Source organism: Phyllostomus hastatus, unplaced genomic scaffold, assembly GCF_019186645.2.
Source record: "Phyllostomus hastatus isolate PE091 unplaced genomic scaffold, TTU_PhHast_1.1 phas_scaffold_21, whole genome shotgun sequence".
Lineage (NCBI taxonomy): Eukaryota > Metazoa > Chordata > Mammalia > Chiroptera > Phyllostomidae > Phyllostomus > Phyllostomus hastatus.
In genome coordinates, this window is record NW_025334017.1 from 36,546,692 (window position 1) to 36,570,300 (window position 23,609).

Genomic DNA, 23,609 nt, shown 5'->3' on the forward strand with positions numbered 1-23,609 from the left:
GTTAGTGCTGCCAATACTTTATGTTCTGGAGACTTATTTAAGGGTAGATCTGTGTTGTTAAAATTAAAAGCCATAGAAAACTCAGCTCCTCAGTCACACAGCCACTTTCCACGTGGTCAGGTGCCACCCGCGGCTGGTGGGGACCGCAGCTGACAGCGCGGACAGGGACATTCCCACCATGGGAGAGATTTCTACAGGACAGCACTGACCTCACAATTAGTCGTTAGAACTTTTCATGTTTTAAAAAGACTTCAGGGGAAACTGACAATGTTAGGACTACTCAACATCTTTTCTGGATAAGGAAGTCAGCCTAGCCTCTGAAAACCATCCTCTTAGCAATTTCATTCTGTTAGTAAGATTGCACGGCATTTGGTTTACATGTTCTTAAACAATTTAGTTATTTGAATGAACAAGTTGGTATTTTAAAAATCTGCCCTATTAAAAAATGCAAACCTCACAGTCCAGTTAGGAAAAGCTACAAAATGTGCAAAGGTCCCACGCTGACGGGGGAGAGAAAAGACAGATGCACACACACACCCAACATCAACTGGACACGACATGCACGTACAACCAAGCAACTCCAGCTGCACAGACCGAAGCAGAAGCTTTGAGGAGGTGAAGAAGCGAGAAGGAGAAAACAAGGTGAGGTTAGCAAATATTAAAGACCTTCCTCAGATGTTTGACAACCCAGGGCATGTGCCACTTAATTCATGCAAAGTCACTTTATTAAGTAACCGTAAGAGGGGAAGAAACATAAGAAAGGAACCATGTCAGAAGAAAAATGAAAGGACATGAGGGCTCTTAAAGAAAATAAACTGTATGACGAAGGGATAAAGGATAGAAGGAAAGGGCTGACTCAATATATTTACTTGAGTTTAGAATGAACAATCTATGTAATTTAAAATATTTTGAAATATTTAACAACCTTTTAACCATTAAAATTTATTAATTATGCATCTTACAAACAATATTCCAAGGCTGTACTAATTATCAGGAGAAGGCAAATGCATCACGAAACAAATGCTCCTGCAGCCACACACACGCAGCACTGACGCGCAAGCCGTCTGCGGGCAGAGACTCGTGGCTCCAGACACACAGGCCGTGGAGTCAGATAACCGACGGCTTCCTTACCACGCTGCTCTTTTTCAAGAGTCAAAATTAAGACTTTTTTTAAAAAGTAAGATCTTTTAATGGTGTAATATTCAAATGGTTTTAACTCTGAGATGTTTTGCAAACCTCCATCAAACGTTTCATTCTTTGTTTATTAAAAAATTTAAAACAATTACTACATCATTACCCAAGGCCAAATTCTTAACATCAAAAAGTTGGACTATACTGCCTCCTAGTGTACAGTGAGCACGTGTGAATAAAATATAAGCTTGAATTTTAAAAACTTTTAATATTAAAACTTTCATTTGTTGTAACAGTTATGGTATACATTATCAGCAGCCCTTACAACGTTTCAATACTATTAAATGCAATCCACATTAACAGTCAAAACAGGATACTATATTTGACATGTAATAGTCTAAGGACACGTGAGTTATAAAACAGATACTAAATATTTCTTAAGAAGAATCTCTGAGTGTGTTTTTGTAAAACAGCTATGAATGATAAAGAGGGTCAGTGTATACCCTGATCAATTATTTAGGAAGGTTATAATTCAAAACTTAAATTTATCTAATGCTAAATCTTCAAAACATGCAAAGACAAACTGAAAACTACAAGAAAAAAAATGAACAAATCCACAATTGAAATATTGATATAGCTCTTTTGGGTAATCAATAAATCAGATGGACAAAAAATGTAGCAAGAATATAAGATTGGAGCTCTGACTGGTGTGGCTCAGTGGGTTCACCGGTTCGATTCCCAGTCAGGGCACAAGCCTGGGTTGTGGTCTGGATCCCTGGTGCGGGGCGCGCAAGAGGCAGCCACACACTGATATTTCTCTGCCTCTCTTCCTCCTTCCCTGCCCCTCTTTAAAATAAATAAATAATCTTTTTTTTTAAAAAGCATCAAAATTATTTCACTAAATGTAAAACATACTAAACAGTAATTTAAAAATATGTAGAATTGAATGATACTGAAAGAATACTTATCAAAGCTGGGTAGTACAGGGAAAGTAAAGAATTTAGAGCCTCGAATGCTAGCTACATTAGAAGAGGAAAATAACTGAAAAAGCAGTGTCTGAACCGCCTTCCCACTGATGAAAATAACAACACACACAACAGACTCACAGCCACTGGATCCTGCTGGTGGAGCTGGGCAGCTGTTACTTGTTTGAATCCCCCTGGGTACCTAGTAAAAGAAGCAAAGACATTAAAGCTGGGAGTCAGCTATGGTACAGCATTCTTCAATGTTCTTGTATAATATAAAAGCTATTTTTACTATAAAATTATATTTGTTTCTGGAAACTATGCTAATCATTATCATCTTAAAAATTTAGTAGTAGCCTATGTTCTCTGAGATGTTATTTTCTAAGTAGTCACTGTCATTTCATAAAAAGCCCCACATCTTGGAAGATTTCTTGGCTTAACTATTTGTTTCTATTAGAAATTAAAGTTATTCAGCATTTATTCATTTACTCATTCTCATCCATTCTGGGGTAGTTTATTGCTGCTTGAATTAAGAAAAAAAAGCAATGATCAAACGTTTCATATTCCCTGCCAAATTAGACAAAAATGTCTGTATAAGCAAGTGGCTGGGTCTGGGGAAATTAGTTGTGGACCATCTGGTTCTGAACTTAAGTTCCAACTCTAAACAGGTCATGATCCTGTTTCCTATTATGAGTTATATGTTGACCCTAAGTAATAAAATATTTCATTGTGTTCAGATCAAAATTATACATAAAATGGATAAATTGGAGATGAATAGATACATGTTTATTTGGGATACTTTTGCAGGCAGCTCAGGAACTTGGATATCCCAGATTAAGGTTTGGAATCTACATTTGCTGGTGGCTACCAGTATAATATAGGCAACTCAAGTTACCTCTTTACATGAATTTATTCATAGAAGATAAATGATAATGTCTATTCCATCTACCTCAAGATTTTTATGAGTCAATTGAGAAAATGTGAAAGTGCTTAGGAAATTTAAAACAAAAACAATATGCAGATGTAAGGTTTTTTTTAAGAGATTATTTATTTATTTTTCGAGAGAGGGGAAGGGAGGGAGAAAGAGGGAGAGAAACATCAATGTGCGGTTGCCTCTCACATGCCCCCTACTGGGGACCTGGCCTGCAAACCAGGCATGTGCCCTGACGGGAATCAAACTGGCGACCCTTTGATTCGCAGGCCGGCACTCAACCCACTGAGCCACACCAGCCAGGGGTAAGGTTTTATTATATTGAATAAATGAATAAAGCCTAAATGATTTTCAAGTAAGGAAAAAAAAAGTAAAATTAGTGAAACTGCAAGAAAAAATTTAAGATTGCCTAAATGTGTTTCCTTTCATAAGTTTCTTTTCAGCAAGAGTTAAAAACATTTTAAGATAATTTAAAGAGCTGCCTTTTAGGAATAAAATTTAAGAAAACATATTTAAAAGTTTGCTGAGAAAGACAGATAATTTTCAAACTGAACTTCTTTCATTTGTTTTATGGAATTTTAGCTTCAGAAAAAAAAAATACATGTCTAGACTTCTATTCCTGTGTTCTTTGTCTCCATGGAAAGAAATACTTTACACCTTCTACACTAAAGATGATCTATTTTTAACAGTGGATGGCAAATTCTAAAGCACAATACCATTCACACTATATTTCAGGAGTTGGACTTTATACTAAAAAAATTGGAGAGCTACTGTAAAATTCTGAGTAAGGGAACAACTTGAGTAATGCAATACTCAGCTGACTTATTTTCCAGTTCTTTATAAAAGTCAAAATTTTAATTTCAAAAATAGAGCAATGATTAAGTAGGGTAAATCATATTGTGGACTACCATATACTGTGACCGAAAATAATACTTAAAAAGGGAAATCTTCAGTAAAAAAAGATATAAACTTATATATACTGTTGATTCAAAGGATGAAAGATGATTTTTAGCTCCTTTAAACTTCTCTGTACTTTTTAATACTAGCACACTAGAACTTTTATCACTGGAAAGTTAGATTTTGAATATGTCACTGCAGTAATGTGCTGTAGCTCAATAAAAGCAGCACGTCCAAAGTGGATGTCAAGAGTCAACAGAAACGGAGGAACAAGAAGCAACGGGCCCTGTGGGGGAGGAGGAAACAGGGACAGCGTCCCAGGAGAGGTGACATCTGAGACAGGTTTCATGGTTGACGAGGGGAGTTCTCGAGAAACATTTTCAGGGGGGGCAACACATGCAAGGCCGAGAGGCAAGGAACAGCAATATGTTGGCTAAAATGAAGGCTGCTGAAGCAGCAGTGGTGACTGGATGCGAACAATGTGAAAGAAAGATGCTGGATCCTCCCCCCACAGGTGAGAGCACAGCACGGAGAGGGGTACCTCCTCTGGGGGACGCGTGACCCTGGCCGCTCACCACTGGCTGTGCTACTGTTTTCCCTCATTTGCACTAATACTACAGATGTTTTTGCCCTAGGAATCAGCCTAGCATTTTCTGTCAATACTTCTGTTCATGCTTTTATCGCATCATGTTATCCTGACTTTTCGTGTTCCCCAATTACCTCTACATTTTATAGAACTTGGTTTATACGTAGAGATTTGCCAATAGCAGAAATTACTAATGATGTGAACTTATTTTTGTTAAGTTAAATAAAGATCTCGTGAACGTCTTTAAGTAGAGGAATGGGCAAAGGTTGGTTTAAGGAAGCAAAAAAGTTATTCCAAGCATCTAAGACCTGAGGGGCAAGAGATGAAACGCAGCTGATGTGCTCATCAAGGTTGACTTGTCCGAGACAAAGGTGCAACAGGAGAGAGAAGGGTAATTTTGCTTAGAAGGAAAGGCCAGCATTTCTGATCATATTTTGCTTCACAGGGTAGAAACTATGCTTAATTAAAATTTGTACATGTCCTGCAGATGAGCGGTTAGTTGTCACATTACGTGACAGAATCAAGATCTCCAAATATCTTAAGAGCCCAGAGAGACAACTGAACATGGAGTAAACATAAGATGCTGCAGATGGATGAAAACACAACTAAAACACCCAGGAAGGAGGAGACACGGCTGAACAGCAGCACGTTTGAAAAAGACAGGACATTCTGCCGATAGTGACCTCAGGGGGGTCACACAGTCATGTGGCCTTGGGGAAAAGTTCTATTGCAGCAGCAGACCGAGCACCTGAGAGATGGAGAAGCCACATTATTATATAGGGAAACCACCAGATACCACCAGGCGGGCGGATTTAGATAAGAAGGATCCTGCAGGATACAATTTATATATACATTACATTATATATTAAACATTAAAATGTTGAGTCAGAGGATGAAGGGTGATTTTTAGTTCCTTCTTTAACCATCTCTGTATTTTCTAATATTAGCAGGTACTAAAACTTTTGCAGTTAGGAAGATAGATGCTGCCTACATAATTGCAGTCAAGTATTAGGAGCGCAGTAAAAGTAGTATGTCCGAAGTGTAAGTCAGGAGTGAACAGAAACAGAGGGACAACAACCAGTGACAGCACCCAGACGAGACTGACCAACACATACGCAGGCTGTCTGAACTGAAGCCACAGAGCGGACCCTGAAGGAGCCGGAGACGCTGAGAGCCTGGGGAAGAGACAAACCGGGGGGCACTGGCTGATCACGGCCTCGAAATTAGTTGAAGAATGTTATGTGCAAGAGATATAGTTATTTCACACTGTCCCAAAGAGAAGAAATAAGATCAACGTGAAAGCTAGAGAGAAACAGACTCAACAGCATAAAGGCCCCACTAAAATGCAGGCCATTTCAAAGGTGCAATGAATGGGCTGCCTTCCGAACTATGAGACTAGTTTTATTTAAACACAGGCAGAAGGACCTGTAACTTGAAAGGTATGTTGTGGAGATTGTAGGTACCCTCTAACCTTAACCACTAAAGCATCTCAAGTATAGGATCCGACAAAAGGAAGGTCTGCCTGAGTGTGGTTGGTAGGGTATGTGAATGTCTTGCACAAGGTGGACAGCAATTTAAACATTTTACCTAAAATGTCATATGATGTGCTTGTTGTGACACTGTTATGTTATAGAATTACAAGCTTATGATTTTCTAATAAAAGATTTTGTGATAAAAAGGGGCGTTATAGCCCTGGCTGGTGTAGCTCAGTAGATTGAGCATTGGCCTGTGAACCAAAGGGTCTCTGGTTTGATTCCCAGTCAGGGCACATGCTTGGATTGCAGGCCAGGTCCCCACTAGGGGGTGCTCAAAAGACAACCACACATTGATGTTTCTCTCCCTCTCCCTGCACCCTCCCCTCTAAACATAAAATAAATAAAATTTTTTAGAAAAGGGCATTATTTTGCTGGACCCTGTACTTTCAGATGTTCAGAATGGTTCTGGACATAGTAGATGCACCTCGGGAAGCAGAAAGGAGGAGTGAGAAGATTTACTGAAACTGAGAATAATCTTGATCACAGAGGTTTATGTGAAAAGTTTCCAGAAAAACAAATACTGTCAGATAATAATTAAGGATTTGATTCAGGTTTTTTTTTGATTGAGTAAATTATATATGTAGCATGAGTAAAATTAGTATTTTCTTAAATGCCACAGTTTGAAAAGACATTTTTCTTTTAAATTAGGTCAGTGGTGTGATTAAAACGATCCACTTCAACTGCCTGTTTTCCGTGACAACAGCACTGTCTTACCCGGTGTGTGAAGAGTATACTTTTTGTTCCCATTTGTTTCCAGAAAATGCGATGTGCCTTGTGTTAATTATGACAATGTGATCACCGCAGTCACCTAGATTTAAAAAGAAAAGAGAATGAAAAAAAAAAAAAAAGATTTTTATATGAAAAATCATGACTCTAAGAAAAAGCGTCCTTGGCTTTGTAAAGCTTATCAAAGTCTAAGAAACACATTAAAAATACAAAGCAAGTCACAGAGCAACATCAAACTCCTTGAGCAGAGTTCTGTTCCTGCTTTGCACAACGTCTAAGTATAGAAAGGGCTGGCCAGCCATCTGGAAAATCTCGACACTGTAAGGTAGAAGGGAATTTGGTAGAGAGGCCAATACCAACAATGCATCTTTAAAGGCAAACTACTATTATTTCTATCATATCTTTCTATTAATAATTATACTTCACTAAAAATGTTTTTAAAAAATACTTTTTAAATATCTAATATAAATTTTCCTCTAAAAACAGAAGAGAAAATGAAAACAATATGCACATAGTTATAAAAAAAGTATATTTTGCCAACAGGTAAATTGAAAACAAATGTAAAACATCACAATTCATTCTTCTTCTCAAATTTAGAGAACAATGGAATACTATGCTCTTGTGCTTAACGACTAACCCAAGGTTTTTTCCAACCATCTTTAAGTAGTTAAATTTAAACGGCTACTCTCAACTATGACTATATACACATCAGACAGGACAGGATGACCTGAAAATTGAAAAAATATATATATTTGCTTAACCTTCCAGTGAAAAGTACCCCTAAGTTTGGCTGTTCTTCTAAAAAAAAAAGCCCTCCACAAAAGTAAACATGTAATTTTTCACATGAGTTACTAAAGATGACAAAATCAAGTAATCAAAAACATTTATTAAATGCCTATCCTACCTATAGAAAAGTAAACTTCAAAAGATTCTAGAAGTTTATTTAAGAAAAACACCACTGAAAAAAATAAAAAGTATAAATAAACACAGGATATGAAAATGAAAGATTATGGTATATGGTACACTGTGATTCTATATAGGGTCAGAATCTGAATGACAGAATTTACCGAGGAAAGTTTCTAGTGTACACAGGCCAAGGGTCAAGAACGGAGGGTAAAGCAGGTGGGTTTTCTTCACCAGAGGGGGAAGGAGTCCAGAGGTGTGAAGGAATGACCGGGGAAGCTTGCTGTCAGTCCACTGAACAAACAGCTGGACAGCATTTGGGGAAGCAAGTGACTGAAGTTCCTAAAGTGACATGTGGTTGGCTACTAAGGCAGCTAGGGGCAAATAAACCAGAATAACAAATAAAGAGGGGGACAAGATACCTATATAGTTTCAAAGAAAGCTGAAATACCTTGGCTTTGTTCAGATCTTTGCAGTGAAGAAGCTAAGGCCCATTAAGATTAAGCAATTTGCAAGAGATAAGGAGACTGTAACCTACAAAGGAGTTCCCATCAGACTGTCAGCTGATTTCTCAAAAGAGACCTTGCAGGCAAGAAGGATCTGGAAAGAAGTATTCCCAGTCACCAAAGGCAAGGACAATCAAAGATTGCTCTATCCAGCAATGCTTTCATTTAGAACAGAAGGGCAGATAAGTGCTTCTCAGATAAGGTCAAGTTAAAGGAGTTCATCATCACCAAGACCGTATTTTATGAAATGTTAAAGGGACTTATCTAAGAAAAATAAGATAAAAGACATGTATAGTAAAATGACAGCAAACTCACACTTATTAACAACCACACCTAAAACAAAAACAAAAAGAAACTAAGCAAACACCTAGAACAGAAACAGAACCACAGAAACAGAGGTCATATGGAGGGTTAGCAACAGGGGAGTGGGAGGAGCAGAGAGGGGGGAAAAGGTACAGAAAATAAGTAGCACAGATTGTAGGTAGAAAACAGTCAGGGGGAGGGCAAGAATAGTATGGGAAATGTAGAAGCTAAAGAACTTATGACACATGGACATGAACTAAAGGGGGTGTGCAGGGTAGAGGGGAATGAAGGGGGGAAATGGGACAACAGTAATAGCATAATCAATAAAATATATTAAAAAAAAAGTTTAAGCAATTTGCCAAAAGCTCACACACCAAGTTACTTAAACCCTGTGCAGGCTCTTTCCATGACACCTATTTAGAGCGAAAATGGAATCTTTCACTTTCTAGTGAAGCTGAATTTATTCGCCAAATTAGATTGCAAAATTAAATAATGCAATAACTAACATTTGAAATAGACTGACACTTAAAAAATATGCAAACTGGGTAACTTTAAGAGGAGCACCATAAACGTTTTTTTCTAACAAGTCCTTAAAATATGTAAATATTTTCATATAAATATGTAATATAATCTTTGTTGCATTATTTGGTATGCTAGTATTAAAAACATTAACCTTTAAGAACTGTATGCAACTTTTATTTCATTCCATGCAGAGAAGGAGTATTTTAAGATAATCTAGTAACTAGATAATGTAAAAAAAAAAAAAAGGTTTCCCTCTGTTTTTTAAATGCTCATGTAGTCCTAAACTACCATCTACGGGCGGTGAAGAGTGACATCCTCACAAATAACGGGTCATAATCCAACCACCACCACGCACCCTTTCTTTTCACTTATCAGTGGGCAAGAGTCATGTTCAGAAAGCTCCCACGCTCCCGAGTCAGGAGGAGAGGTCTAATTAGGAGGGGGAGGGAATTCTTTCCCCAGTTCCACATAATTTCCACGTGACTCAGACCATATTTTTCTTAGGGAAAAAAAAAAAGGAAAACCTTGTAAATGGAAAGTTGATTTTCCACAACTTTTCACAAAGTCCACTGGACCTATGAAATAGTTCAAATATCAAATGTTATGTTCAGATATATTTATTGGTTAACTTTTATAGCCACTCCTGGATATGTGACCACCCAATACTATTTTTCTGGGAAATTGAATATCAATTTTCAAATAAACATGTTTACAGTAACTGTGAGCAAATAACACATGTTTAGTAAATACAGGTTAAGCCAGTAAATGTCAGAAATAAACTGAACACATAACATATTTGTAAACTGAAAATTGCTTGCTCTAAGTTTTGATTTTGGTGACATCTTGTGGACAGGACAAGTGTTGCTGGCCTAAGTTATATATTGATTTAGTGCGGAACGAAAATACAATCCAGACTTCAAATACAATCCAGACTTCAAAATGTAAACTTCTAAGTTCGCAGAAAGGCTGTTTGCCACTCCTGGGAAAGGACGACCTGGGGGGCAGCCACAGAAGCTCCCCCGGTGCTCTCGCAGGACGCTCACGTGCCAGGACGCGGGGAGTACTCTGGCAATACCGGCCTGCTCGTCAAGCAGCAGAACTTTAACTTAGGGGACAGCTAGGTGCCATGCCTTAAGAAGGAAATTAGGTGACTACTAACTAATTCCACTTTTTCTTCAACTTTTGCATCATTTGCATTTTCACGAAGACAACGTAAGAGGCCTTGTTTATCTCCTTGTTGCTATAACTGCTAAGGAGAGAGGGAATTAGCAGGAAAACAGTGTACATGGCTGGGAATCACCACACCAAAGTGGAATTCCTGGTTTCCTATATGAAGACACAGGTGCCTGGCTGTGGCCCCGGTTCTACTGTAATAAGCTGAGTGCCAGTGAGAAATTCATTCTGTTCTTTTGATTTTAGTTTTCTCATTTATCGATAAGGCAGTTAAACAAACTATGTCATAGTTCCTTTTAAGTCCTAAGGAATTAAAAAAAATCCTATGAACTGGTATTCTATGACTATGGCATTTTCCTGATTTGCCAAAAAGAGAGGTATTTTTAAAGTGAGGACATTTATAATTAAACATAAGTCCGCTGATCACTGTTTCACTTTTCAACGTACAGTGGATCCTCATCACTCGCAGACTCCACACTGCGAACCAGCCTCCTCCCTGCACTGTGTTTGGAATCCCCGCATCAGCACTTGCAGTGCGCTCCCTGTTGCTTGGGCACGCGCAGTGGCAAACACTGAGTAGTCGCTTGATGCACACGCTTCCTGCAGAGGTTAAACCAAGTGATGCTCGGCTTGCTCTTTTTAGCTCTTGTACTATTAACAAGAGTTGTTTTGCGGTCTATTTAATGCCAGGTTTCTTGGCATTTTTGTGCCTTTAATTAGTGACTTCACCGTTTAAGATATCCCCCAGCTGGAGGCTGAAGTGCTGTCTAGTGTTCCTACGTGCAGGGGCTGCGATGTGCCCCACAGAAAAGGCACGGGCATTAGCTAATCTGAGCTCAAGTGTGAGCTATAGTGCCGTTGGCCACGAGCTCAACATTAGAGAATTAGCGATGTATTCATTACATACGGTGTCTTTGAATGGAAACACATGTGAAACACGGCTTTGTACCGACTGGTGGGTAACAATTCTGTGACCAGAGGCTCACGAGATCCGAACTCTGTGGCTGCCCTAGACAGCATGGTTTGGTGCTCAGTAATTCAGCATTCAGGGAGACTTCAAAGAATGTAACTGCTGTGAATAATGAGAACTCACCGTGTTTATGAACCATGTTTAAAAGTATCATTCCAGGAAATATTTCTGATAAGCATTATGAGCCAGGCATTGTACTAAGTGCTTGAAAAACAAACATTAATATGACAAAATCCTTACAATCATATTTTCACAGGATGCAGCTTATTTTGATACCTAATGGAAATTTTCATTATGTGAAAAGGTTAGACAAGCAAGTATAAGAAACATCAAAAATTCCTTGCTCTTATCCAAATCCCATTATCTGAAATACTCTTCCCCCTCACTCCACAAATCCCAAACTCTAATTAACGTAAATGCCACGGTCCTGATTAAAAGTAATGTCTTCATTTTCAAAAATGGTATTTATGAATACATGATCTACTCAACAAACATTTACTGAACTCCAACTATGTGTCAAGCCCTATAGTATGCACAAGTGTACAGCTGTGAAAAAAATCAAATCTTTTTCAAGCCAAAATTTTTCTGAGTCGAAATTTGGCTGAATCTGGAATACAGGGAAAGGGTCAAAACTGGGGACATGAACTTGGGCGCCTTTTGCTTAGCATCAGATTATGCAGAGTGGGGAAAAGTAGCTCTACAATTGTATGGAAAATAATGCACTAATTAATACAAAATAACACAAGAGTAAACGCCGTGTTTTGTGTGCTCACAACTATACGTTTACCTTTGCCCACACTCCCTGCACTTAGAGACCCGGGACTGAGCGCGATCACGCGCGGAACGTGAAGAGGTCTGGGGGCTGGGCCCTGGGACATCCCCAATCTTTGTGGGAGAAGAACGGGTGGGAGTTGAGAAAGGTGAAGAAACAGAAGGGAACTGTGAAAACAGAATTAGCAAGAGGGGTAAAAACAGGAAGAATGGCATCTGAGAAAAAGAGTGCTTAAGTGTTGTAATAAAGTTCTTCACATGAAAATCAACCTGGATGCCTCACAAGATTAATATTAAGAAAAAAAATAAGAGTATTAAAAGACACTAAAAAAACATAACTCAAAGCAATACATAAACTTTGCTTGGATCATAGTTTAAAAAGTTAACAGCTAAAAAAAATTCTTGGGAATGACTAGGGAACTTTGAAAATGCACTGGATATTAAACTATGATTAAATTATTTACTTGCTTAGGTGTGATAATGGCACTTTGGTTACAAAGGGAAAAATATCTTTCTTCTTGGATACATAGGCTTCAGTGTTCAGACAGGATAATAATAATACATCTTCAACTGATTTTCAAATGACTCAGTAAAAATACATGATGAAATGTTAACAACCATGTGATCTAAGTCAAGGATATTTAAAAAAAAAAACTTCACTGTCCTATGTTGAGCACTTCTGAAAAAAAGTTAAAACTTTCATGAGAAAAGTTAGAAAAAAGTAAAGGAAAACAACCCAGTAAAAAAAAAAATGGGCAAAAGACACACAGAGATAGTTCACAGAAGAGGAAATGATAAAAGGCAAGCACACAAAGGAAGAGATAGCCCCATTTGTAATCAGGAAAATGTGAATTAAAACGGTCAAGAGAGAGCATTTCACGTCTACTAGAGTAGTCAAAACTAGAAAGACCGGAAACATCGTGTTACTGAAGATGAGGAGTAACAGAAGCCCTGACATGCCCCTGGCCAGAGAGGACATGGGCAGAAAGAGTAGCTAGCTTCCCAGGCAGCTTTGGGCCCGGAAATCCCTGTCGTATTCAGACATCAGCGAAACTTCCCTGTGAGCACCAGGAAAAAGCTACACAAATACTAACAGCAATGTTGTTTGTAATGACAAAAAACCTGGGAACAACCCACATGCTGAGTGCATGGGTACTGAGTTCATTATCATCATTATTATTGTTAATTTTCTTTAAAATACTACCCGTATTTATATATGGAGATAGATACATCTCTATCTCCTTGTATAGTTCACATTACAAAATACTAATAAAAAGTTAAAACTGCAACCAACTGCAATAGATGCTGACAGGGCAAGCAAGGTGAAGAAGAACTGGCCCCTGGATGCGGCGGGCTCAACGCTGACGGGCCTAGGTCAGTGGAGCCCATCAGAACTCCTGCAAAGCGGAAGTCTCTTAGCGTGAACACAGCTTTCCTCATTTTGTTTTGGAAAAAGAATACAGAAAAGCAAATCTATTAGTTCAAAACAGCAAAGAGTAACTTGCCAGGCCTCGCTAGTTCTATGTATCTTCCTGAAGGGAAAGGTTGTTAGAAGAGAGAGCAGGCGTATTTGTTCATTTTCAAAACCTGTCTATTCAGATGTGCACTGCCATGTGAAGAAACATGTATAGGGATGAACCGTTAATTTGGAGTCCAGATCAGGATATCTTGGAGTGCGAAAGAAGGGGCTACTGACAGTTTTGCTGGGGCGATGGTGTAAAACAGGGTGTCCCAGGCAAACCGGTCTGTATGATTCATTTTAGTGTCCTAGTAGCTTTTTGGCAAGAACAAAACAAAGTATCACCAGAAAAAAAGAAGTCCTTAAAGGCAGCCTCGTTGAACTACTTTGAAATATTCTCCTCTGGCATGTAAATTGTGGTCGCTATGACTGGTCCAACATGATACTCACTCAGTGGATGGTACATCGGTTTATGTAATCCTTGAAGTTTAACGGAGGCCAGAGCAGCAAGTTTGCCAGGGGGCTGCATTTTCCCATCTAAGAGATACCAAACTCGAGCAAATGTGGCCCATTGCTGGAAAAAAACAGAAGAGGAAGCAAATAAAATTCTAATTAAAAGGGAAATAATTATTATTATATATCAGCACATGTATTCTATAGTTAATGTCAATAATTACTTTAAAAAAAGATCCTGTCACTAAAGAATTTTTAGTTTTGTTTTTATTTCTATTTCTGGAAAAGGGGGTGATCTTTTCTCATTATTTTGCAAAGATTAACACAATAATTTTTCCTGCCTTCTCTTTTCTTACTAATATGCATCATTCTTTGTTAGAAACATTCCAAAGACTTATTTCCCTTTACAGTATGACTTACAGTTTTTGTATCACACAGCATGGAACTTGAGGGGTAATAAGAAGCATGTATGAAATAGAAGTTGTTTATGGAGGTCTTCAAAAATATTTTGAGATTAATGGATACACTACATTGAAAGGTGAGTGGCCAATTAGAAACTGAAGACTTCAGAAGTTTAATTCAAAGGGAAAGTTAAATAGCCAGAGTGTAGCTGGGAAAGTATAGAAGGATGATGTTGAATAAACCTAAATTTTTAAAAAACTGCCTTAGAAACCTTTCGACGGCCTTAGGCATACACCACTGTCTTTTCAGTGCCCATCAGTGCCTGCAAGCTCTAAGACACAGCCCAGGAGGGTCTCAACCAGATGCTTCCTCTATGCACGTACACAAGCAGCTAAACAACGCTGGAAAAAATACAACTAGGCTAGCTTGTTTTATTTAAATTTAATGACCGCAAACCTCAAATCATCCTATAAAACTGCTTAACAATTCTGTTTTTTTTTTCTGTTCTCATTTTTCTAGTCTCTATCTACTTTCCCTTGCATACATTTTGTTAGATTTATCCCTATTTAATATATTTTGATGTCATGGTTAAATGATATTTTTAATTTAAATGTCTGATTGTTTGTTGATAGTATATAGAAATACACTTCACTTTTGTATATTGGTCTTGTGTCCAGCAAACTTGCTAAGTTTTTTGCTTTGTTTGTTTGTTTTTTTCATAGATGATCATGTCTTTTGCAAATAAATACAGCTCCTGGCCCACATCCTTTCCCTACCACTTTCAGCCTATGAACTAATAAAATAATTCAAACAGCGGAACTCTACTAGACAAATTTGTTTTTTCAATAAACTGTAAGGTTAAAAAAAGACAGGAATAGGAACCTATTAATTAATAGGCTTACAAAAACAGCAACTTAATGCATTTTGGATCCTAATACAAAGGAACAAACTGTAAAAATATTATGTATTTGTATAATATATAGATATATGATAAAAATGGAAGTTTGTACATATACTGGATACTTGATGACATTAAGGAATTAGTTAATTTTTTCATTCAGCTTTGATAAATGATATTGTGATTTTTTCATTAAATCCTTATCTTGCAGAGAAGATATTGAAACATTTACCGATGAAATAATAAAGGTAAGCTTTACCTCAAATTCATTCAGAAGGGAAGGAAGTGAATGGGGGGTATAGATGAAAGGATACTGGCTATGAGTTTTCTGACAGTGGGTGATAGCTACTTTACATACAAGTGAAATTCTCCATAATCAAATAAGGAAACAGAGCAGCTCCTGACCTCACTTCTCCACCAGCTGCTGCCTCCTTTCCTCTTCTCCGTCTTTATTCCAATTTGTCTCTCCACATTCTCTTTCCAAACTGCTGCGACCTGGCTTTTGTCCTCCCACACCTATCACCATCACCCTGCCTGCCTGCCTGCCAAAGTCGCCGTGACCTTCATGCTATGAAATCCACAGGTCAATTCTAAGTCCTCCATACACTGGTCATTTCCCTCTCCTGGGTACTTTCTTTCTCCACTTGATTTCCAGGACACCACCCTCTGTTGTCGCCCCCCCCACCCCACTTTTCTGGTTCTCCCCTAATCTCTCGCCTCTGAAAATGTCGAAATGTTCTAAAGCTCAGTTACAGGTCCTCCTGTCTTCTCTATAGTCCCTTCCTCAAAGACTTCATTCCGACACATATCTTTAAAGATTTTATTTATTTATTTTCAGAGACAGGGGAAAGGAGGGAAAAAGACAGGGAGAGAAATATCAAAGTGTGGTTGCCTCTCCTGCACCCACCTACTGGGGACCTGGCCCATCCCTGGCCCAGCCCAGGCAGGTGTCCTGACTGGGAATCGAACCAGTGACCCTTTGGTTTGCAGGCTGGCACTCAATCCACTGAGTCACACCAGCCAGGGCCAACCCATATCTTTAAATGCCATATGTATACTGGTGACTCACAAATTTGCATCTCTAGCCTGGACCTCTTTCCTGAACTCTATCTACCCTTGAATCCATAATGCCCACTTCACATCCACACTTCAGTACAATTTTTAAGCCATCTGTAGCCAAAGACTAGTTAATTCCCCAATCTACTAAATACCAATACTTCTACAGAAAAAAAACCTGGTAAAAAATTAAAATGTTGCCACAATGCCAAACTATTATACAAGTTTTAAAATGTTTAATTTTAATTCCTGTATTTACTTAATCAGGGACAGGTAAAAAACGGTTACCTGTCCCAGGGAGGAATCGCACTTGGAACGGGACTGGGCTAAGACGCATCTTAAACTGAAATACAAAACTGAATTGCTCCTCCAACTGAATCCTGCAGTCTCAGTTGAAGGCACACCCTTCCAGCTGTTTAACCAAAACATTTGGGGAATCCTTTTTTCTTCTTTTGCTCTCCTCCTATATGCAGTCCTTCAGGAAATCCCTTAGGCTCCACCTTCAAACAGTACCCGACCACTTTTCAACTCTACACTGTTACTACCCTGGTTTGTGCCACCACTGTGGCCAGCCTAGATTACTGCACTAACCTCCAAAGAGATTCTTTGCTTCTCTCCACCACTAATCCCCACCTCTAAACGGTCTATTTTCAACTCAGCAGGCAGAGTGCTCCCTTTAACACCTGAGATCATGTTACTCCTTGACCTCCTCCTGAGCTCAAAGACCTCCAATAGGTCCTCATTCCACTCAGTAAAAATCAAATTCTTTCAATGACCTTCAATGCCCTATGTGATCCATCTTACTACCTCTTCGACCTTCTCTCCTAAAACTCTCGCCGGGAACAAAAGACAGGAAACGGGCTGATGGAGAGCAGGAGGGGACAAGTACAAAGATAACAAGAACCACTGGTGGCCAGGATCACAACCCTCTTTTCTCTGCTTCCCCGAGGTACATCCTGACCCAAAGACTCGGCTTCCCTCCCCATTCAGCTACACTGTGCCTTCCGGAGCCACTGACCTTCGGCCAGTGTAACGAATCCCATCAAGCAACAGAGTCCGAGCTCACCTGGTGCGCCCTAGAGAAACTCGACATGCTCCCCCACCATCAGGACCGCCGCGATCCTTTCCGCAGCGTCACTGGCCCGGCGGGAAACGCATACGCCCAAGCGTGACAGTTCCTGGAAGGGCCAATACTTGCGTATTCTCCGCTTTTCCTGGGTCCCCTCCAAACTTCCCACGTTCGGGATTTCATCCCAAAGGAGGAAATACTGCGGTCATCGCGAAAACAACTTCCGAAATTCACCTCCTGGTAGAAAAGCTGCGGAAAACCGACAGAGGACACACCGTTTCCAGCCGGACTAAGTAAAAGGGAGCCGGAAGTGCGTCAGCCTCGCGCGGCTGTTTTGATGTGGAATCCGAGGTTTGAAACCGGGGCCCGGCTTGGAGGAGATGGATCGGTACCTGCTCCTTGTCATCTGGGGGGAAGGAAAAGTACCCCAGTCGGCGGCGAGTGGGGAGACGGAGCACCGTCCTGGGTCGCCGACCGCTCCGGGTACCGAGAAGCAGGCAGGTAAGTGCTGGGCTGAGAAAGAGCGGGAACGACTTGAAGAGGGGAGAAATTTCAGTTTGTGATCTAGTTCTGCTGGGGCCGGATCTACAACATACCGAGTTGTCCCAGGAATCTGTGACTGTATCTGGGATCGAACTAATAAAGGCTTAAATGGTTCATTATCTTAGTGGAAAATAGGGACAAATTGGTGGATGCAAGACTCCAGCTCCCAGAAGTTTTTGGCAACAGTAAAAAATTTAATTGAACAAATTCTCTGTGCCTTACGTAATGGAATTTCTGCTTTTTGGAAATACAGGCATTCTATAGGCATTTCCCCCTCCTGTGTTGCAAATGCAAGTACTGCAGAAAGGGACAAGATGGAAAAGGGTCCTAGTCTCTTGGAATTTACAACCTAATAGGAGGAGACATCCCACACATAAGTTAAAAAACAGATGATAAATTAAAAACATTCTTAATTGTTTGAAATGGCACTGCTTTTCGGTGCTCCAGTTTAGACTCAGAATTGCATTTTCATTTATTTGTGTGTTTTGATCAAGCAGGCATTTTGAGGAGGAAGTGTATGTGATTGTATTTAGGGTAGTGTGACAGGGTTTCTTTTTGGTATAATTTTTCTTGTGGGGGTGGAATTCAGAATATGTGTTACTTGGCTAGCATGTACAAACTGGGAGTGTTTCCTATGCTTGTTTTAGATTTATTATAACAAGACTTGAACACAGCATAGTTCTTTTATGTTCAACATGTTGTTCTTGAGAGTCTCTGATGGCAAAAATAGAATAGGCCTAGATTATGTAACTCTTGAGCCCGTTGAGTTAATCTGTCATTTCTTTTTCAGATGTAACAGCAGCAAATGTTTATCACCTTCTGAAAAGAAGCATTAGTGCTTCAATTAATTCAGAAGATAGTACTTTCCCTGGTGAGTATAGTGTAAATCTCTCTTTTGTCTTCCACAGTATTTATTTGTACCGGAAATAAATTTAATTAGGTGTACAAGAAATACTTGTTGACTGTGTATAAGTCACTGGGATCAGAAGGTAACTAAGGAAATATACAACCAAAAAAGATACTATCCTTCTCTTTCTGATTCTTGAATGTCATAAAATTGTTATGAAATTAATTTAGGTTCTGAACTTGAGTTTTCTTTCCATTGTGAGATTTTCTTGCCTATCTGTAGCTCCATGTAAAATATGGTAGTGTGGCATTATAGGGAGGATTATTATTTTGTCCTGTGTGCAAATACATTATTAATTCTCTTTCAACCATTTCCTTACCTGAGTTCCTTTAATTCAAAGGTTTTTACTAGAGTCATTTTCTTTGGGAGTTCTTCATCCTTTCTGTCACAATTTTTTTTAAATCACAGCAGCTATTATTACAATCTATTTGCATTAGAGTTGAACATCAGTTTCAGTGTTATCACTTTGGTTTTTTGCTGTCCCTTTGTAATTTCTTTTGCCAGTTTCCTCTTCCTGTATCCATTTTTGTAAAATATCACATGGATTTATCCCTGGAAGATAGGCAACACAATTACATTTTTTGCCATCTATGAGCAAACTGAATAGTGTGCATTGACCACTTGGCAACAAACTTTGAGAGTAGTAAATGGTCACCCTGCCTAGTGTGGCTTGGTTGGAGCATTGTCCCATAGCTGAAGGGTCCCAGGTTCGATTCCTGGTTAGGGCACATATGTAGGTTGTGGGTTCCATCCTTGGTCCTGTTGCATATACTAAGGCAACCTATCAATGTTTCTCTTTCTCCCTCTCTCCCTTTTGCTCTTCCTCTTTTTCTAAAAGCAGTGAAAAGGCCTTAGGTAAGGAAATAAATAAATAAATAAATAAATAAATAAAGTAGTCACTGATCATCATACACGTTTTATTTATGTAGTGATTTGTGATCTGAGAAGCTAGCAATGAAGTTTTACCTTATGCAATTACAGTTAATTAATAAGCCATGGTAACTGGAATTTGAACCCTGTTTTGGGGGAGCTGGTGTTATTTAAACCATGGTAACTGAAATACGTGTATATTAGAACCATGCAAAGAGAAAATTGCCTGCAGTGAATTTTAAGCTAGGATTATTGCTTATAGTAAAATGCTGACTCTGAGAATCAGGAAGTGCCAATGGGATTATAATAGAGATAAAGCTGGAGAGGTTGGCAGGAGGACTTTGTAAATCACGTCAGGGTGTTGGGACTTTTTGGTAGTGATAATTGGCAGCCATGAAGGCTTTAGCGTTGATGTAATATGAGGGAATTGCTAATACATGAGAGGGACCGCTAGGGTGGAGGAAAATGGATAGATCTAAAGGAAACTATGGAGGTAGAATTCACCTGACTTAGTATTGGATTGGTGTGATTAAGGAGAAGGGAAGAATGAGAAAGAAATCAAGAATGACATTAGATTTCTGACTAGCATGGTGGTGTCATTTAGTGAGATCAGAGAATTAGATTCTGAGGGAATATGGCATGTTCAATTTAGAACATTCGATTAGTTGACATCTTAAAGATGTCACAGTGAAAGTGATTTGTAAAAGTTGGATACATGTGTCTGGACATCAAAAGGCAGAATAGGACGCATAGAATAATCAATATATAGATGTCAGTTCAAGGCATGAGAAAGGATAAGATGGCTTACGGATAGCGAGAAGAGCAGAAACTTGAAGTGAATGCCAGTACTTCAAGGAACCGAGCGTCAGTTTTCAAAGGAATGAAAAGGAGCAGCTGGAAAGGTACGTTTGGCAGAAGCTGAGTGTTTTAAGGAGGCGATAGTCAAATGTGCCATCTTTGATTTTTTTCTCACTCATGTGCAGAGGTCAGGTCACAACAGAACTAAAATGTGTCTGCTAGGTTTAGTAACACGTTAGTTATTGGCGACTTAGGTGAGTCCTGTTTCAGTGGCATGGTGGACACAAAAAGATGGAGATGGATTTGGAGGGGAGTAGGAAAGGTGAAGAGGAAATCAAAAGTCGGGTGTAGGCAGTGCTTTCAGAAAGTTTATCCTTGACAAAGAGTAAACAAAGAGATATATTAATAACTGGAAAAAGGAGATGAATTTAAAGGAGATCCTTTAAAAAATAACTTAAGAAACATTTGTGCAAATTTAAATGCTAACCGGAAGGAACTGACAGAGGGAGAGAGATGGAACGTGCAAGTAAGGTAGTATCATCAGTGGCCAGGGTGAAGCATAGTTTGAAGGATAACCTTGGATCTGAAGGGCAGTGCCTTGGATATCTTAACAGGAAGGAAAGAGGAAAGGCTTGGTGGGAATGCAATGAGGGTGATATGCTTGTTGACAGCATTTATGGGAGCTATTATACAATGGTTTCTATTTTCTTAAAGAATTATTAGATAAGGTCTTCTGTTAAGATTGTTGGTATAAAGTGGTAATAGACGCTTAGCATCTTTCTTAGCCTCATTGAATCTAATTTCTTTTCTCTCCATTGAATCTAATTTCTTTGCATGGCTCTAAATTCATGATTTTCTGACACGCACCTTGGGAAGGCCCTTAATTTACTATTCTTGTATAATATTCCACAGTCTCCAAGAAGAGCATCTTCCTTGTCTTAGATTATAGCTACTCTTGAACTCCTCCCTTGCTAGCCAGACCTTCCTGGTCTCTGAAGAGAGAATTGTTTGCACTAAAACACCTTGCATCATTTACATGAATTGATAGAAACACAGTGGGTTTTTTTCCCAACATCTTTATGGTAGGTGTTAGTGTTTGAAATAATGATTAAAATAATAATAGAGACTTTGGCCTGTAAATAACTAGACCGAAATATTCATGGTGCATGAATAATATTGCTCTTTAGGCAGATTGCTCTGTTTGGATTTTTAGTAGAGATTCTACAAAGATGCTGTATATGTGTGTGTGTGTGTGTGTGTGTGTGTGTGTATGAGATATTATCTACTAATATATATTACATATATAACTTGGGGAACTATGTAATATGTATCAAAATTACATAATTCTCTAAGCAGATATGCTGTAACATCTGCTTACTAGTGGTATGCCCTTCTTCTAATACGTGTGGTTTTTCCAAGCTTGTTCGGTGGGCGGTGTGCCTGGTTCCAAGAAGTGGTTCTTTGCAGTGCAGGCCGTCTGTGGATTCTATCAGGTAATGTGAATTTAAAAACATTCGTCCTTAGGGAGCGTCCTTGTTGGTGTAAATCATTTCGGGAACCCACCATTTAATGCAGTCTTTTGATTTATTAGTTTTGTAGTTCTGACTGGGAGGAGATACATTTTGGTATGGAAAAAGATGAAATTGAAGATGTTCTTCAAGCAAATATTGAAGAATATTTGAATAATGTTGAGTGTTTCGAGGAAGAAGATAGCAATAGCAGGGAATCATTATCCTTGGCTGAGTATGCTTTTTTTTTTTAAGATTTTATTTATTTATTTTTAGAGAGGGAAGGGAGGGAGAAAGAGAGAGAGAAACATCAATGTGTGGTTGCTGGGGGTCATGGCCTGCAACCCAGGCATGTACCCTGACTGGGATCGAACCTGCGACACTTTGGTTTGCAGCCCGCGCTCAATCCACTGAGCTACGCCAGCCAGGGCTAGGACATAGTTCTAAGTGAGTATGCTTTTTATGCTTTTTATAGTATCTTTAAAATATTTAACTTTAGGTAGTTTAGCTATAGGATGAAGATTAGATAGTTTAGCCACTATAATAGGAGGTTTCAGCTTTTCATTTTGGGAAACATTAGGCAGTTTGGACCTTTTATTTAAATAAAACTCTTTAAAATGAAAAAATTGAAGTCAGATAATATTTAGCTTCTTAAAAAGCTTACATAGTTGCAGGAATCATAAAAAATGATACTTTATTTAATATGTCACTTTCTTGAAAATAAATTCCTCCTGATACTGTATTTTATATTGAATAGAAACTCTACAGTTAATAACTGGCATTCAAACCAAACTACCATTTTTATTTTGCTGTTTGAAGCTGAAATATTATTTCTATTATTTCTTCAATTTTTGTGTATCTTCAGTGTTTCAAGTACCTTAAAAATTCATATAGAGTTTTGAGGATTAAATAGATATTAAGTTCACTTTTAGGTTTTTTTGAATCTTGGTATAATAATGTTGATTCAGGTGATACAAGTGGTGATAATTTCTTTTTTTATGAAATAATATTCTACTGAGTCATAATTACTGTAATTCCTTTTAGTCTTCTATATTGCACTACCAAAAAACACTTTTATTTTACTATTCACGTATTATATTTCTATAAACTGTTACAGACTTCTAAAAATTTTATTATTCTACTTTCAAATCATATTTCTTTGTACTGATTAGCAAAAGGAGGCATTGCAGCCTTGTGGAAGGGGCCCTCTGCCCGGGGTCCTGTAACTGGTCTCTGTTCATAGGATCCTGGGCTGTCACTGAACTTCTGTGGTCCTTTGTTTTCTTACTCATAACGTGTTGAGATCCTTTCAGAGGATTGTAAAGTACCTTCCAGGTGTAGAGCACTTAACCATTCCTTATGTTTTCCACCACTGCTACAAGATGACACGTCTAGACGTAAATATTTCTAGTAAGTAACCTAATAATTATTTCCACAAGAGGGCGCTTGAAAACTGTACTTGATAAGATTCCTTAAGTTTTTTAGACGGTGAGTTTATAATAAAGGATTTAAGTACCTTTATGCTTTGTAATAAACTATTTTGTGAAAAAAGTCACCCTATGGATCAAACTAATAGATTTGGAAGAATTGGAGGCGAGCATTTCCCAGTCAGGGCTGTTTACATGCCTGCCGCTCAGAGAACAGCAGTATCCTTCATTGTGCAAGTATAGCTTAGGGAGTGTTTCTGTTATTATTGTTCGTTTGGGGATATGGCTGAGAAATTGAAG

At 38.6% G+C, this 23,609-nt stretch overlaps 2 protein-coding genes across 5 annotated transcripts in view; one reads left to right on the plus strand and one right to left on the minus strand.

Annotated features, from left to right (window-relative positions):
• MRPL13 (mitochondrial ribosomal protein L13) overlaps positions 1 to 17,431 on the minus strand; it is a 32,077-nt gene extending 14,646 nt beyond the window's left edge. Inside the window, exons 1-4 of the mRNA XM_045861600.1 lie at positions 17,254 to 17,431; positions 13,829 to 13,952; positions 6,760 to 6,853; positions 2,238 to 2,298 (exon numbers count right to left, since the gene is read on the minus strand). Coding sequence (XP_045717556.1) covers positions 2,238 to 2,298; positions 6,760 to 6,853; positions 13,829 to 13,952; positions 17,254 to 17,280 — 306 coding nt within the window. The 5' untranslated portion in view covers positions 17,281 to 17,431. The remainder of the gene's footprint in view (positions 1 to 2,237; positions 2,299 to 6,759; positions 6,854 to 13,828; positions 13,953 to 17,253) is intronic.
• A 130-nt stretch (positions 17,432 to 17,561) lies between these two features.
• LOC123833374 (MDM2 binding protein) overlaps positions 17,562 to 23,609 on the plus strand; it is a 53,492-nt gene continuing 47,444 nt past the window's right edge. For all 4 annotated transcript variants that reach the window (XM_045861595.1, XM_045861597.1, XM_045861596.1 and 1 more), the window contains exons 1-4: positions 17,562 to 17,757; positions 18,590 to 18,670; positions 21,794 to 21,867; positions 21,966 to 22,117. In XM_045861595.1, coding sequence (XP_045717551.1) covers positions 17,637 to 17,757; positions 18,590 to 18,670; positions 21,794 to 21,867; positions 21,966 to 22,117 — 428 coding nt within the window. In that variant the 5' untranslated portion in view covers positions 17,562 to 17,636. The remainder of the gene's footprint in view (positions 17,758 to 18,589; positions 18,671 to 21,793; positions 21,868 to 21,965; positions 22,118 to 23,609) is intronic.